The sequence below is a fragment of the Scomber scombrus genome, chromosome 11 (genome assembly GCF_963691925.1).
Source record: "Scomber scombrus chromosome 11, fScoSco1.1, whole genome shotgun sequence".
In the NCBI taxonomy this organism is placed as follows: Eukaryota; Metazoa; Chordata; class Actinopteri; order Scombriformes; family Scombridae; genus Scomber; species Scomber scombrus.
Window position 1 is genome coordinate 14,564,386 of NC_084980.1, and position 11,688 is coordinate 14,576,073.

An 11,688-nucleotide genomic window follows, 5' to 3' on the forward strand; every position below is an offset into this window, starting at 1 on the left:
ATTCTGTTATTTCAACTGGTTTTGAAACCAGTATCCATATCAGAGTAAACTCAACATGACTTTGATATGGATGCCCCAGCTTCTGGAAAGTTGGCTAAATCAGAGCAGAGTGGGCTCTTCAGTAGGGGCGCCTCAAAGAGACAGGAGCTAAACTGGTCCGTTAAAGACAGACGCTGAACTGAGGGGATACAAATAGGGCCACTATAAGAAGTAGTTTTTTGCCCTGGAAATCATGCAGAGCTATTGTAGTTTTTGTAATATAGAGCTGGAAATGAGCACAATAGGTCCAGTGGTATCGTTTCAGTAACACAGACAGTTGTCACACTGACATGCATGCAGTGCATTAGTGTCAGTGGTTTTCACGTATGAAAGTCTTGATTGCTACCTAGCATCACTTCCCACAACATACTACATTACTTAAAGTAGATCCTGTAAACAAAAACCCTAACAATATAATGTTTCCTATATTTGTGATTTTAGGGTGATGGTGGCTCTGGATACCCTGGACTTCCAGGCCCTAAAGGGTCTCAAGGTGAAGGTGGAGCTCAGGGACCTGTAGGAGATCCTGGGTACACTGGTCCACCCGGGATCCATGGCTTACCAGGCATTAGTGGTTTACCAGGAGAAAAAGGTATTCATGCATCAAATACCAAACTGGAGCCCACAGACAAGTCAGAAAGATGAAGTGAGATGCATGCATTCTAGGGGTGTGACGATATACTCAGCTCACGAGATGATACACAATATTGGGTTCACGAGATCGAGACAAGACGAGATTTTAACATTATTTTTAAGAAAACTTTAAGAAAAAATATATGACTGTTCTTTTATTTGAAATTCACAAAATGCAAAATAATGTAGGGGCATTTTGAAACGTTTAACTAATCATCTTGTAATGAATGTTACTTCAGTTCTACTTTCTAAGTACGAATTACCATACGCAGTATGCAATATGCAAGCACTGTAAAACGTTTCCCCATATAGATAGATATTTTATAGATAGATAATTTTGGTATTTATGGAAATAACAAAACATAAAAATATTAATTCACATTCACACAAACATATATGGTCAGTTATTTACCACTTTATCTTGTGCTATAAACAGGAAGTAAAGGATCTGGTGGGCCCCCAGGACCACCTGGTTATAAAGGTTTATGTATACCTGGTCTATCTGGTCCATCTGGTCCACTTGGTCCATCTGGACCAAATGGTCTTCCAGGACATCCAGGTTAGTGTACACAGAAGTCATGTGATATCCTTTACTGTGATGAACTCCAGAAGGACACTGAATACAGATGAAAGTTAAAAATGATTAAATGCTGACTAATATCCTCTTCTGAAATTCATTACTGTCTAACAACTTTAAAGAGTTTTCTTTCTTGTTCCTTCTTTTCTTGTTCTTCATCTTCCCTTTCCCAGGACCTAATGGTCTGAAAGGAAACCCAGGTTATCCTGGGTTTGGTATTGCTGGCCCCACTGGTGAGCCTGGTCCACTTGGTGGACCAGGTGGACCAGGTTCACAAGGGCCTTTTGGACAAAAAGGGATCAAGGGAGAAAATGGCCAGAGTGGTAAAAAAGGTACAACATGTTTCTCTAAGAGCCTAAAACGCTTATCTGATGATGTTCAGTTGTTAAGTCCAAAATTAATGTGATGTGTGTGAGGTTATCACCTTTTTAAATAACCTTTTTTTTTATATGTGTGCTAATCAAATCATATATGTGTAGAGCAGTTAGTTACTTAATGAAAATAAACCTATAATAGTTACATTATTACAGAGAACCTTACATATTAGCTTACAACAAATCCTATAATTTAGAACTTTAATCTATGACAATGTATAGATTCTGTATTGTAGTCTACTTCTGTGTAGAAATGTAGAATTGTATATAGACCACCTTTAAATGTTCTGCTTGAATTTATCAGGGTTCAGAGGAGACCCTGGACCAGACGGGATACCAGGATATGGGCTAAAAGGGTTGCCTGGAATGATAGGACCACCAGGCCAAATAGGTAACACGCAAATGCAGACACACACCATCAGAAACAAGTAAATCAATTTTAGGTAAATCAACAATTATGGCTAAAGGCGTTATTCCTAAATTTGAATCTAATAACATACCTTTCATTTACATGACAAATGATCTTCACATTCAAGATTTCTTCCCAGGCCTTTTATTTTTCCGTTTACCTTATGACTAACAAAAAAAAAGGGAATGTACACTTTTATATTTTAAAGAAATATTTAGCCCCTGATTAAGAGATATTGTCTTTTATTGATGTTATTTATTGATTAGGTATAGATTTTTTTTTAATATGTATTTGAATTTGTTTACAGTTTCACATTTAATTTGATTGATATCTGCTTTTTTCCACACATTAGAATATTGAATTGTGCAAAAATGTCCAGTGGATGTCCACCTGCTGAATATCTGTATTTTCATAATGTTCAATAAAGGAAATAATAATAATGATGGAGTTATTGTTCCTCAATGATTGTTTACAGGTGACCCTGGCCCTGATGGAACCAAAGGACACAAGGGCTTCCCAGGCGAAACTGGGGACAAAGGTGACATAGGTCCTCCAGGCCCTTCATCACCAGCATGTAGGGGCTTCTTTGGGGACCCAGGGGATCAGGGTACGTTTTACAATAAACTATTATTGTAAAAAAAAATAATAGCTCCCAAACCACAAATGCAGGCTTAATATATTATGCTTTATGATATAATATAAGCAATGTTGATAATATTGTAACTATAACTGCACTTTGTCAGGTCCACCTGGTCCAACTGGTCCCTTTGGAAATCCTGGAATTGCTGGATTAAAAGGGCAAAGAGGGAACGAGGGACAACTAGGGCGGCCTGGACAAGGAGGTTTCAGTTTTATATTTGTGTATTGGCTCACCCAAACAATCTAGCTATAATAACAAATTGCAAAACTGTACATGTGCTCTGTGCGCTTATCTGTGTCCAGGTCCACCAGGTGACCCAGGTACTGATGGATCAAAAGGAAATAGAGGGCCTGCTGGTGTAATGGGAGACCCAGGAATCAGCGGCCCTCCAGGTGCACAATTATAGATTTACATCAAATTCATGTCTTTGAATTTATAGGAACCATTCTAATTTCCATTTTAACAATATATTTTTGACATATATAATTTACATATAAAGGACATTTATTATATAATTGAAACGTACCCTAACTTTGCTTACAGACAAAAGTTGTACAGCTGTGTATGTATAAAATGGTCTCTTTCAATGTACCTACTACTAAATATTTGATTTAACACTTACAGGCCTGAATGGAATAAAAGGAGATCAAGGAATCCCTGGAGTTCAAGGTCCAGATGGTGCACCAGGTTCAACTGGTCCCAAAGGAGAGCCAGGCTGCTGTATAAGTGGCACATCTGGACCAGAAGGACAAAGGGTAGTAATAACTGATCTAAAAAGGTTATGTCTTTGTAACTAATAAGCTACTGTAGAGTCCCATTTATTAAGATGTGTATACATTCAAATATATGTGTTAATCTAAATAATTGTGATTTCTTTCTTTTTATTCTTCCTCCTGACCTCAGGGTGAACCAGGATTAAAGGGTACTGATGCAATTAAGGGTCAAAAAGGAGAACCTGGCTTCTTTGGCCCCTCAGGTCCACCTGGAAACCATGGAGTCAAAGGAAATCCAGGACCTGATGGAACAAATGGTTAATACTACGGATTATGAAACGAGGCAGTTTGTGATTGATTTTATTTAATTGTCACACTCTGTTACTCTCTCCACCTCACTTATATTCCACCACTGCTGTTCAAGGTTCACCAGGCTACCAAGGACCTAAAGGTTCAGATGGGCCCCAAGGAAGCAAAGGCCGCCTAGGACCCAATGGACACCAAGGCAAAGTCCTTTGATAATCTTTTGGTTTTTAGATATACTACAGAACAACCACTTAAATCTGACCAAATCAATCTGCAACCTACAGTGTAGCCTTCACTTCTTAAAATATTTGGTAATGAGTGAAATATGATTACTATTTTAAGTGAGACCTCAGACTTACTTTTTTCATATTTCTTTACTGCAGGTTCCCCAGGGCCACCAGGTGTCCCTGGTTATTCGGGTCCTAAAGGTGACCAGGGCCATGATGGGATTCCTGGCCCACCAGGGCCAAAAGGAGACACTAGTAAGAGGAATCCTCCATGACAAGTCCTGTGTGGCTTGATGAATACATCCACATCCTGTAGATTACAAACCTTTCAAAGTCATGGTTGCGGCCAAAACTTACCTATCCTTCCATCTCTTCCCTTCAGTTACAATCATAGGAAAGCCTGGTGGTACTGGTTACCCAGGTCAGCCAGGTGAGTCTCAGGTAATTGACATGATACTTTTTACCTTTTTAGACACATTTATATTTTCACACTTGCCCTATGTACAAAGGTTTGTTTTGGACACCAAAGCATTTGCCTTACCTTGATAACGTGTAGATTCGCAGAGAATCTGGGAATAGAATGACTTTTGGGTAAACTGAGGTCCCTTTCTGTACTCAGCAAAAGCAATACACATATATATGTGCTAGAAGTTTAATGATGAGATTGGTCTAATTATTTCTTAATGATAAAGTAAATAAAGGTACTTAATTTGTTAATGTATTCTTATAATATCAAACAAAGCATGAAATCTCAGAATTTTTTTTATCATATCATGGCGCCCCTATGATGTACCTGTTGCACTGGGGCAGGTCCACTGCACTGACTCTTAGGGCAAAAATACATTTCCCATGAGAGCCTGCATAAACCATCTGAAATGCGAAGGAAAAAATCACTCACCCGTTTAAAACTCATCTTCATCACTGTTTGCATCATGGTGGTGTGACCAAATGAGGAATAATGAAATTATGAAAAACTATTTCATATTTTTTTTTTTTTTTTTTTTTAAAGTTTGACTAATGAAAGAGACAATGAGATATATATATCCACTGGTCAGAAAAATACTGATGACTGAAAATATTCGTCACTGCTGATTATTAATTTTGTTGACACCAATTAAATGCTTTTTCCTATCTGTAGGTCAGCCCGGGAATCCTGGTGATCCTGGCTTGCCTGGCCCAGCAAGTACTGGACCAATAGGAGACAGAGGACATCCAGGTCCATCTGGGGATCCTGGTCGGAAAGGACCACCAGGAAGTGAAGGGGCATGTGTTCCTGGGTCAAAAGGAGACCGTGGCCATCCTGGCATTATTGGTAGCCCAGGTGAGGATGTACTGCTAGAGGATTTAAGGGTCTAACATAAAGGTTTTGTTTTTTTACTGTAAGTAGCACTAAGTAAGGTGTGGTGTAAAGTGGTGTAGCATTTATTCTGCATCATGTACAAACACCAATACTTTTAAATCTGTTTTAAGTCCTAAAGATATTTTGACAAATTTGCTCCTTATGTGCTTTGCTCAAGTCTTAGTTGTCACATTCATTATGATATAATCATTGACAGTAATTACCAGTCTCAGTTTTCCCTATATACAGGCAATCCTGGTTTACCCGGTCGTCCAGGTTGCGAATATATGTTGAAAGGAGACAAAGGGGACCCAGGTCTCAAAGGAAGCCTAGGCCATAAAGGACCCATAGGAGATCCAGGGCCTCCAGGAACATCTGTGAGTTATCTTAGTGTCTAAGTTAGTAGTTATCTTAGTACTGTCTGGCAAATGCCAGACAGAAAAGAGAGAAAACAAAGCCCATTCATATTTGTATTAAACAATGGAGGTGTGATTTTCATGTTAATGTTTTTGTATGATAAGTGGCTTTATTTCACCAGGGTTACCAAGATGAACAACCAAGATGCACTTTCAGGCATCATCTGCTCTTACATCAGAATTGAACTTTTTACGTATTTTGATCATAGATGTATACAGTACTGGGTCTTTAAAATGTATATACTATGCTTTGAGTCTTATCTTTAACCTTTCATTGTTTCTTTTACCTCTACAGTGTGGCGCACCAGGACCAAAAGGTGACCCTGGTCCTCCTGGAATCCCTGGGGCATCTGGTAATCTATCAATTTATCTTGAGCTTATAAATTAGGCGCTCTCTTTGAATTCTTCCCCAGACAACTGCAAGTCTGTCAATTTAGAAGAATAATAGTCTATGACTGATTTATGTTGCCACAACTTAGATGAAATGCAAATGAGACAGACAGTTCAGTGGATGGAGAGTAGATAAGAGGAGAAGATTTATGAGAATTCATGCCACTTGTTTTGTACTTGAAGGTTTTGAAGTGTGAAATAAAAATTATTGTGATCTGATTATAATTTGTGTGTTTTAGGCTACCCTGGGTACATTGGCATGCCTGGTCTGCCTGGTCTGCCTGGAAACAAAGGTTTACCTGGACGACCTGGTGTGTAAAAACTTATTATGATTCACAATAACCTGGATTAGTAGTGAATCCCTTTCCTGTCTTTCAAACTTAAACTGTTTATTCATCTTGCCAGTCAATAAGTTATGAATAGCAGCAAGGATGCAACATTTTCCCCTCACTGCCAGTTAAACTGTCTAACACTTGAGTACCTACAGAAGACTTTCCAGAAAACCATCCATAGTTATATATATGCTGTATACACATATATTACACTGCTCAATGATATTGATGAACAAATTATTCAAGTTGAAAATCTTTACTGATGTACACTGTATAATTTGTTGAGAACAAAATGACATAAAACTGGTCAATGGAAACCAAAATCATCAATCCATTGAGGACTGAATTCAAAATCAGAACCACAAATCAAATTAAAAAATTTAAATCACAAGCTGATCCAACTTCTATCATGGCAACTCATAAGATAAGATAAGATTGTGTAATGAGGCCAGGCATTGTCCTGCACCATCAGGAACCCAGGGCCCACTGCATCAGTGTAAGGTCTGACAATCCCTCTGAGGATTTCATCCCGGTCCCTCATGCCACCCTCATGCAGTATGTTTCTGACAGTTTGGTCTGGTGGAGGGAATTTTATAGGACAGTGCTCCTCTTGTTACTCTTTACACAAAAGAGCACATACTGGTCCTGCTGCTGAGTTGATGCCCCTCTACGGACCTGTCCAGCTTTCCTTGTGTGTCTCCTGGTATCTCCTCCATGATTTTGAGACTGTGCCGGGGACACAGCAAATATTCTTGAGGCCGCATGTATTGATGTGCTATCCTAAAGGAGCTGGACTACCTGTGAAACCTGATTGGGCTGCAGGTACTGCCTCATGCCAGTAGTGACAAGGACACTAGCAGAACACAAGGCTAGAGAGAAGAATCAGTCAGGAAGGATAAGGAGAGAGCAACTGACTGTGGCCATCTTATGCAAAACCATTTCCTTTTGGGGGGCTATCTTGCTTTTGACTCTCCATTGCACTCGTCAATTTTATTTGCGCCAAATCAGGTGAAATTGATTCACAATCACTTGTGCTTACTAAATGGACAGATCGATATCCCTGAAGTGTAACTGACATGGTGTTATACTGTGATGATTAAGTGTTCTCTTATTATTTTTGAGCAGTGTACATCATTTCAGAAATAACTTTCTCACTTTACTCCTGTGCTATCCTTGCAGGTCCCACAAGTGAACCACCAGTCATTATATATGAACCAGGACCTCCTGGCTGGTTTGGTCCTCCTGGCAATCCAGGTCCCCCAGGACCCACTGGCCCACCAGGACCTTGCAGTCATCAAGGTCCAAAATCTCAGCTATATCTGTGCATAACAGATTTGAAGATCTGTTACTTACTCATACAGTATTGTTTAAATCAATACCAAAAACATTGCACTTAATTTTGACAGTTAAATATTATGCCATTAACTAATTTATACAGTGCCATTGTGTAATATTCTGTTGAATAGACACTCCATTCTTGATTATTAAAACCATAACATTGAAATGAATAACTAAAGTGTTAGTCTACTAATTCCACCAAGCTGAATTCCTTTCCTTTTTTTCCAGGCCCGCCAGGTATCAAAGGAGTTTGTGGTTCCACGGGTCCAGTCCAGCCCGGATTTACTGGCCATAAAGGAAACAAAGGAACAACAGGACTGTCAGGTGTGTGTTTTGCTTGACAGGTTGAAAGGCTTTCCATGTGTCCATATCATGTGTGGTGCGGTGTCGCAACACTTCCTAAGACTCAGGTTCAGTTGTGGCAGCAGTATCGCCAGCTGGGTTACGCATTCAAAAAATACATAAATCAGACACTTCAGTTAAGGACTTAGTCATTCATGGCAAACGCTAACCATTCATCGTTCATAAACGCATACATGAACATAGTTAAATCAACAATATCAAAAACTGTGTACGTGAAGAACAGGTTGCAAGAAGTAAAACTATGTTACATTTGTGTTTCTGTGTGCGAGGGATTTCAACTGGAGGCTTGTGTCCACTTTGTGAATCAGCATATTAAAACACATTCCTCAGACCAACAGTGAGAGTTTTCCACCTCAAAACTGAAGAAATATTGCCTACATCATAGGATTTGGTACTTTATTATATATTTTTTCACATTAATTGGTTAAAAAAAGTGTGTTTTTCCTGCTGCAGGTGTACCAGGTGAACGTGGACTTCCAGGCAGCAAGGGTCCTCCAGGGTTACCAGGACCAAGTACATGTTCAGGTCGTGTTGACAGTTTCCTGATAGCCCGACACAGTCAGAGCATTCAAATCCCTCACTGCCCTCCAGGCACTAACTTGATATACTCTGGTTACTCCTTCCTTTACATTAATGGAAATGAAAGAGCTCATGGGCAGGACCTTGGTAAGAACCGAAAACCTTCATGTGCAGGAATACTGTTCTGATTCTGAATCATAAAAACCTTGTTTTTCAAACTGTCTCTCAGGCTCCATGGGAAGTTGTCTTTCTCGTTTCTCCACCATGCCCTTCCTTTTCTGTGATATGGAAAGTAACTGCCGCTATGCTTCTCGTAATGACTACTCCTACTGGTTGTCCACTGACACACTTATGCCTCCCAACATGGTTCCCATCACAGGAGATAAGCTGGCCTCTTACATCAGCAGGTGCCCAAACACAAATAAATATATATATTACTCTGTACTTCCCAAGGAAATACTTTTTGTCTCTTAATTAAAGTATAATTTTCAGTGTAAACATGACTTTGTTGTTGTTTTAGGTGCTCAGTGTGTGACGTTCCCTCCAATGTCATAGCCATCCACAGCCAGACAACCACAGTACCAGAATGTCCCCAAAACTGGGAGTCCCTCTGGTCTGGATACTCATTTGTCATGGTAAAGAAATCAGCATTTTTTTTTCTCAGGAATCTGTGCATTATATTCCATTAATTTTCCATGTAATTTTCTTTCTTTCTTTGACTTTGATGCATTCTAGCAAACAAGTGCTGGTGCAGAGGGTTCCTCCCAGCAGCTGGTTTCTCCTGGCTCATGTCTTGAACATTTCCGCCAAGTGCCCTTCATTGAGTGTCATGGCAGGGGAACATGTAACTACTACCCGGATTCCTATAGCTACTGGCTGGCCTCCATTAACCGCAACAACATGTTCAGGTGAACTGTTCTTCACTCTGTAAAAAAAAATAGAAGTATGCCAAGGGGAATTTCTCTCATTGCAGTTTAAATCAAATTTAAAAAAATATTTTGGTTTTGCATTTCAGTGATGTTTCAGATGTTCTTCTGCCCTCATAATCAAAGGGAGAATTGCATACTCTTGAAATGTGCTCCTGAAACAGCCATTCAACAGCTGTAATCCAGAACTCCACCTGTATGTTACATAATAATTTCTAACTGCATCTAAATCATTGTGTGTGTGTGTGTGTGTGTGTGTGTGTGTGTGTGTGTGTGTGTGTGTGTGTGTGTGTGTGTGTGTGTGTGTGTGTGTGTGTGTGTGTGTGTGTGTGTGTGTGTGTGTGTTGTGTGTTTTCCCTCCTTCTACAGTAAACCTCTTCCTCAGACAGTGAAGGGAAACTCTCTGCAAAATGTCATTGGTCGATGTCGGGTCTGCAGGAGAGGTGACAGATGTGGAAACTGTCTTTAACATTCAGTTTTTTGTTTTTTAATGGTTAATGTGATGTTAATTATTTGATGAATTGGTGTTTTCCTGTTACAAGTCTGCATTTATGCATATATGAATAAAGCACACCTCAGCATTTACAAAATTACCAATGATTTTTGATGGTAGGTCTGATGATAATGATGATGTACATAAAAATGATGTACATTAAATTAAACATCTTTTGATCCATTACATTTTACCGGGACTGTAGTGTGCCAGGGGTGTGTAATTGCTGTATTTAAGTGGTACACTCAATCCTAAATAATAGCTAATAGTAGTAGTGATAAGGATATGTAGTGATACTATTAGCGACATGGCACTGTCTTCTTCTGAATCTTTTTTACTTTGTAAATGATTTTACCTTCTTGCCACTTGGATATTTGCTGTTCTTTAAATGCATATATGTTATTCTCTTCTTGAACTTTTCTCTAATATAACTGTGCTTAATATTATTACACAATACAGTGATATATTGGACACAAACCATCTGTGACTTAGACTAACCTAGACTATGACCATATACCATGTGATATGAAACACCCTGAATAAAAACATGCCCCCCAAAATGCCTTTGACTACAGAAAATATAATAAAGCAATTCTTGCAGTGAGTCATATATACAGATTTGCTGCTGTGACTGATGCAGCCCAGTCAATGAATGACGTAAAAACTATTGACTCACAATAAATGACACATCTTGAGAGGAGGCATGTTGTAAATGTGACCCTCTGGCTTTGGAATTGTTATGTTGTGTTTTCACATCCAAAATATAGTGTCATTTGTGCACTCTCTTTAAAAGCTTTTCTGTGAATTTCAATGTTGCATGGAAAAGATTAAATGGTGCATGGAAAGGATTAAACATTATGACTCATATACTGTTTGCAACTTTTTCCGGTCCATTTCCAAATGTGCTGTATGAATGCAACAATGCAATCCAACTGGTGCTGCTGTTTAGGGGCTTAAAATGAACACGATCCTGAATGCAGATATTGTCTTGTTGGTGGGTTTTTTTTTTAACATTAAGCCTCTCTCTTTTGGGTTTTGTTGATTGTGTGTGTAAAAAAAAAATATATACATTTGTGGAATATAATATTTTAATCTAAGATTCCCCATGTGACCTGTGGTTTGAAAGAGGTCATTATTAAAAGCTGGATAAATATATAATTTTTCATTGTTAAGCCTCATTCCTCTTGTGATTTTATCATCTCATTTCTCTGCTCTATTCACTCAGAAAACTATCACTAGAGTAATATGCCCCTGAGGAATAGTCATTCAAGCTTGCTCATCCATATCAGTCACTGTGATCAATAAAAGAAAAACTCCTTACACAGTATAGCTAGATGCAAAAAGTAATGAACACTGTGTTGTGTTGTGTTGTGTTGTGTTGTGTTGTGTTGTGTTGTGTTGTGTTGTGTTGTGTTGTATTGTGTTGTATTGTGTTGTGTTGTGTTGTGTTGTGTTGTGTTGTGTTGTGTTGTGTTGTGTTGTGTTGTGTTGTGTTGTGTTGTGTTGTGTTGTGTTGTGTTGTGTTGTGTTGGCACACAAATATTCCAAGATATTGATTGCTCAGAGTCAGAAAAAACAAACTAAGCCTCATATGTTTATGTAAGAAAGTCAGCTAACACACACAACAGCTGAGGAAGAGCTGAGTCCACTTGTG

The 11,688-nt window shown here is 38.9% G+C and overlaps 1 protein-coding gene across 1 annotated transcript in view; it reads left to right on the forward strand.

The window, feature by feature from the left end:
• Positions 1-11,273, forward strand: part of LOC133990838 (collagen alpha-1(IV) chain-like) — a 30,628-nt gene extending 19,355 nt beyond the window's left edge. The window contains exons 29-51 of the mRNA XM_062429244.1: positions 481-631; positions 1,109-1,231; positions 1,423-1,581; positions 1,928-2,014; positions 2,508-2,639; positions 2,975-3,064; positions 3,297-3,427; positions 3,576-3,702; positions 3,810-3,890; positions 4,075-4,173; positions 4,301-4,348; positions 5,057-5,239; positions 5,507-5,634; positions 5,969-6,026; positions 6,303-6,374; positions 7,575-7,694; positions 7,962-8,057; positions 8,550-8,762; positions 8,845-9,022; positions 9,136-9,250; positions 9,351-9,523; positions 9,911-9,984; positions 11,260-11,273. Of these exons, the coding sequence (XP_062285228.1) occupies positions 481-631; positions 1,109-1,231; positions 1,423-1,581; positions 1,928-2,014; positions 2,508-2,639; positions 2,975-3,064; positions 3,297-3,427; positions 3,576-3,702; positions 3,810-3,890; positions 4,075-4,173; positions 4,301-4,348; positions 5,057-5,239; positions 5,507-5,634; positions 5,969-6,026; positions 6,303-6,374; positions 7,575-7,694; positions 7,962-8,057; positions 8,550-8,762; positions 8,845-9,022; positions 9,136-9,250; positions 9,351-9,523; positions 9,911-9,984; positions 11,260-11,273 (2,652 nt within the window). The remainder of the gene's footprint in view (positions 1-480; positions 632-1,108; positions 1,232-1,422; positions 1,582-1,927; positions 2,015-2,507; positions 2,640-2,974; positions 3,065-3,296; positions 3,428-3,575; positions 3,703-3,809; positions 3,891-4,074; positions 4,174-4,300; positions 4,349-5,056; positions 5,240-5,506; positions 5,635-5,968; positions 6,027-6,302; positions 6,375-7,574; positions 7,695-7,961; positions 8,058-8,549; positions 8,763-8,844; positions 9,023-9,135; positions 9,251-9,350; positions 9,524-9,910; positions 9,985-11,259) is intronic.
• Positions 11,274-11,688: the final 415 nt, after the last annotated feature.